Below are 5,358 nucleotides of genomic sequence, written 5' to 3' on the forward strand. Positions count from 1 at the left end.
GTGTCGCCCCCCAGTGGCCGAAAGGAAGAGCAGGCACAATCTAAATGGCAAGCACAGGAGGTTGGTGGCACCTTAATTGGGGAGGACGGGCTCGTGGTAATGGCTAGAGCGGTATCAGKGGAATAGTATCAAATACATCAAACACATGGTTTGATGCCATTCCGTTTGCTCTGTTCATGCCATTTCGTATGAGCCGTCCTCCCCTCAGCAGCCTCCACTGATGTCAAGTGAAGGAGAATCCATTTTGATGGTCTGATTTTTTATTGAAATAAAAGTATACAAAGTATATTTAAGTATTAAGCAAAATGACATTCAATGGGTTTCAGTAATAAGCCTACAGTAGAACAATGAGATATCTTGTTGCAAAATAAGCAAAACTGTTAAGTACAACATAAAAATATTTGATATACTGTATATTGGTCATGAATCAGTATACCTCAGCTATATTAACAGAAAGCCACAAACATACACGGTCTCACTCCTTGTAATAACAGGTCTCTTTAAAAAGCCAAAGGTCATTAAACCCTTAACCCTGTTTAAAAGTTCAGATGAGTTTAATATTCTCACACTAAATGTCCCTCTGGGAAAATAAAGATTGATCGTATTGATTGACAGATAGATTCAGGGTTATTCAACCAATGTCAACAATACATTATTCATCCCAACACACACACGCACACACACTCCCCTCATAAACCAGTGTCCGACTCCATTTCCTCCATCTGTGTCCCAGGATCCAGGGTTGGTGGAGGTATTAGCTCAGACTCAGTTTCAGGCTCAGTCACTGTTTCCTCTCTTCCTTCCAGAGGTGGTTGATGTTCTGGTTCTAATTCTAGTTCTGGTTCTAGTTGTAGAACGGATTCTTCTGGTTCTTCCCTCTGTGATGCCCAATTTCCCCCCAGAAGGAAGTAGCCCTGGTTATGATGTTGACTTTATCAAATGCTGTACGTGTGTCATTTCTGTGTCTTTTGATGCACAGGCTTCAACAAACATAATTTTTTGYTTTGTATTCACGTTGTATTTGGTATTTATTAGGATCCCCATTAGCTGCTGCAAAAGCATTAACTACTCTTCCTGGGGTCCACACAAAACAATACATAGTACAAGTCATTATTAGTCAAGGACTGAAATACATACATTTAAAACGTCACACAACCTACATATCAGTACATACACACAATATCTATGTCTAATACATAGTACAGTGCAAATTACAATACAACATACAGTACCAGTCAAAAGTTTGGACACACCTACTCATTCAAGGGTTTTTCCTTATTTTTCCTATTTTCTACATTGTAGAATAATATTGAATACATCAAAACTATAAAACAACACATATGGAATCATGTAGTAACCAAAAAAGTGTTAAACAAATCAAAACATATTTATATTTTATATTCTTCAAAGCAGCCACCCTTCTGGTACAAATAAATAAAATAAAGACACATCCTGGAATGAGTAGGTGTGTCCAAACTTTTGACTGGTACTGTATATACAAGGTCTGTGTCTCTTCACAGTCCCCTTTGTGCAGTAAGGTGTTCTTTTATCTGGTTTAATTGCTAGCTTTAGTTACCTGGAGTGGCAGAGAGTTCCATGTAGTCATGGCTCTATTTAATACTTGAGTTTCCCAGCCTCTATTCTGGAGCTGGGGACTGTGAAAAGACCTCAGATTGCATGTCTTGTGTCGTACTGATGAGTGTCCGAACTGTGTGCCAACTGCTTGAATAGACAGTTTGGTACCTTCAAAACATCAATATCTCTCACAAAGACCACTAGTGATGCAGTCAATCTCTCCTCAACTTTGAGCCAGGAGGGACTGACATGCACGTCACTGACTCTTTCCCTCCGTGTTCATCTAAGTTCACCTAGGTGCTGCTTTGTTCTGGACCAACTGCAATTTTACCTATGTCCCTTTGCCACACAGCTGTGCAGTAGTTAAGGTGCAATGAAACGAGCGCCTGTAGGACCTGTCTGGTCGACTGAGATGTCAAARAAGGCAGAGCAACGCCCKATCATGGGCAGACCTCTACAAACATGTGGTTCATTCTTGACTATCACTCCTTCTGTAGGAGGTTTGAAACACTGAAAAACGTTCCACTCTAACTGAAAATCCTAGTCCAGACCCAGCCTATCATATAGCTGTTCTTGTTCGTTTKGCTTTTTCAAGCACTTTAAGATTATTTTTGTAATGAAAAGCACTGTAGAAGTTGAATAAATTCCTTTATTTTGAATTGACTGCTTTGAAAAGTGAGGTTTCCTCACACATAGATAAATATAAAACGTGTAGAAAGAAAGACATACCTTTTGTGGCCCTGGCTCTGCCACTTGCTGTGGCCCTTGTTGTGGCCCGTGCTGTGTTGTGGGGCCCCAGGTCGTGGCCGTCCCCTGGTAGGCCTTCCACAGCCGTCCATACAGCAGGTCCAGCTTAATCTTAGCATAGAGCTTGGAGGGGTCAAAACCCTGGGGCTGAGGCTGGGGGGGTGGGGGAAGGGGGGGTTGCTTGGGGGGATCCTCTGTGACCCCCTGGATGAGAGAGAGAGAGATGTTGTTTTGAAAATAATTGGCACCTAAATTATTTGCATTGTTGCTTTATCAGTTGTCATTTCATCATGTAAATGTAAAGACCAAATGAAAAGAGGTCTGTAACAGAAGTGTAATGAAAGAAACTCTCACATCACACTAAATCCGACCACACTGCAAATGTTATAAAAAAGCTTTGCTTGACAGACTGATTCTTCTGCCCTGTTAACAGTACACCAGCTACTGTGTGTTACACTATTGTGAACCCAAGTATGATAAACGCCAAACCACATTTACCAGTGTGTGTGTGTGTGTGTGTGTGTGTGTGTGTGTGTGTGTGTGTGTGTGTGTGTGTGTGTGTGTGTGTGTGTGTGAGAGAGTGAGAAACGGCTGAGCGATGGCCCTAGACAGTGAACAACAGGAAACCATGGCGATAACCATGGCGAATGGGGGGCCCTGTGGGTTTTCATGGTAACGCAGGTCACTATGTTTACTGAGGTCACTCTACCCATAGAGACAGGCAATGGCTCTATCTCTGTGACTCTAGAGAGACATGTGGCTAGGTAGCCTATATTAACTTTCACCAATGACCTTTTCCGTGTGCTTTAGGTTACAACACTTCCTGTCTAGATAAAGGATTTCTAGGTAAGGATGTAAGTTTCCATTGTGTCAAAACGGCATGTTAAGCTAAAAGTGTAGCTGAGAAAATAACTTTACTTCTGATTCTGTGTGTTGATCTGTCAGATACGCCTCTACCTCAAACATTCGCCTCCTGGAACAAGAGACAAGAGCAGATAAGTCTTGGTTTAGAGTCAGAGAGCTGAAAACCTTTGGTGTTAGAGTCAGAGAGCAGATACGTCTTGTTGTTAGAGTCAGAGAGCAGATAACAATTGGTGTTAGAATCAGTGCTACTGGAAACTTTACTGACAGAGAGAGTGAGGCCTCTCTTTCCATCCTGTGTGAGACTGTGAGAGACACAAAGAAAAAAAATCAAGCGGAAGAGAGAGCAGTGATAGAGATGATGGAAAGAGAGAGAGAGTAAAATGAGCTTGGAATAGAGATACAGAGAGAGGAATGATTTTGATAGGTTGAGAGAAAGACAGACACAAAATGGATTCAGTTGATCAGTAAGGTACCAGTGACAACAGTGTCTGCAGCAGCACTTTCACCAGTAGTAGAGAGAGGGAGAGAGGGGGAGAGCGAGTGCGAGAGAGAGAGAGAGAGAGAGAGAGAGAGAGAGAGAGAGAGAGAGAGAGAGAGAGAAGGGGTTAGAGAGAGAGAAGGGGTTAGAGAGAGGTAGAGATCAGTAGGTTGGCTAGTGGAGGCTCCTCAGAGGAGGGGGAGGACCATCCTCCTCAGTGAATTGCATAATAATAAAAATAGTGAAACATTAAAAAAGTGATCCTTTTTAGATAAAACTATACTAAATATATTCACGTCACCACATAATTGATTAAAACACAGTTTTTCAATGAAGGTCTACAGTAGCCTCATCTTAAACAGCACCAACCTCCACTGAGGTAGACCTACCTGTGACAGCAGTGTCTGCAGCAGTACTTCCAGCAGTAGTACAGTGAGGTCACAATGCTCAGTATGCAGATGGTAGAGCCTCCTACCAACAGGGCCCACTGTTCCAAAGTTCTTTCCCCTAGCAGCCGCTGTGCATCCTCTGACTCCTGGGCCTCTGCTGTGGACAGACACACAGACATGTCAAACACAGTACTTCCAACAGCAGAAGATCATGGGCCTCCACTGTGGGTAGACAATAGAGAGACACACAGTACACAGTTATGTATTGTGTGGATAGTTATGATTGAGAGAGAGAGAGAGRCTGCTCAGGAAAGTCTGACTCCTGGGTCCCTGCTGGAGAAATACACATAAAACACACAGACACACACAGACAAGAACACAGGAGCATGCTCACGCTCAACACACACAAACATACAGGTCATATAGAACCCAAGTGGGTTGTGATTCTTGTTGTGTATTGTTAAGAGAGAGAGAGAGAGAGAGAGAGAAAATGAGAGAAGAGAGAGAAAATGAGAGAAGAGAGAGAGAGAGACACACATATTTCCCTCAGAAAAGGGCAACTAGTGTACTTTAACTAATTGCATATCGTTACAACACTGTATATATACATAATATGCCATTTGAAATGTCTTTATTCTTTTGGAACTTATGTAAGTGTAATGTTTAATGTTAATTTGATTGTTTATTTCACTTTTGTTTATTATCCTCTTCACTTGCTTTGGCAACGTTAACATATGTTTCCCATGCCAATAAAGCTCTTATATATATATATATACAGTGGGGAGAACAAGTATTTGATACACTGCCGATTTTGCAGGTTTTCCTACTTACAAAGCATGTAGAGGTCTGTAATTTTTATCATAGGTACACTTCAACTGTGAGAGACGGAAGTCTTGAAACAGCTTCTGGTCTTGGCCATTGTGGAGAGGTTGGAGTCTGTTTGATGAGTGTGTGGACAGGTGTCTTTTATACAAGGTAACGAGTTTCAAACAGTCGTTTTTTTTTGTCGTTTGGTTTGTCCGCGTATAGCTGAGCGCCTGGTAACTTGGCCGTAACGGTTTTTTGCATTGTAAATCCGCGAATTGATTAGTAGTCAGTAAATATAACATGTGCTTTATAGACGGATGTAGCACAACAGGTGAGAGCTCTTAAAGGTAAAACCTCTCTCTGATATACAGGTTTTGTGAGGCAGTGAATGTTGGGTTAGGTGATCAATCATACTAACTCGTCATGATAAAAATGCAAATTATCTTAAAAATCATACATGTGATTTTCTGGATTTTGTTATTTAGAGACCTCTAGCCA

General features: G+C 41.6%; 1 protein-coding gene across 1 annotated transcript in view; it reads right to left on the reverse strand.

The window, feature by feature from the left end:
• Positions 1–248: 248 nt before the first annotated feature.
• The window catches only part of LOC112070856 (protein TsetseEP-like), a 7,452-nt gene continuing 2,342 nt past the window's right edge, over positions 249–5,358 (reverse strand). Inside the window, exons 3-6 of the mRNA XM_024138314.2 lie at positions 4,054–4,210; positions 3,241–3,295; positions 2,305–2,526; positions 249–878 (exon numbers count right to left, since the gene is read on the reverse strand). Coding sequence (XP_023994082.1) covers positions 690–878; positions 2,305–2,526; positions 3,241–3,295; positions 4,054–4,210 — 623 coding nt within the window. The 3' untranslated portion in view covers positions 249–689. The remainder of the gene's footprint in view (positions 879–2,304; positions 2,527–3,240; positions 3,296–4,053; positions 4,211–5,358) is intronic.

Source organism: Salvelinus sp. IW2-2015, unplaced genomic scaffold (genome assembly GCF_002910315.2).
Source record: "Salvelinus sp. IW2-2015 unplaced genomic scaffold, ASM291031v2 Un_scaffold1440, whole genome shotgun sequence".
Lineage (NCBI taxonomy): Eukaryota > Metazoa > Chordata > Actinopteri > Salmoniformes > Salmonidae > Salvelinus > Salvelinus sp. IW2-2015.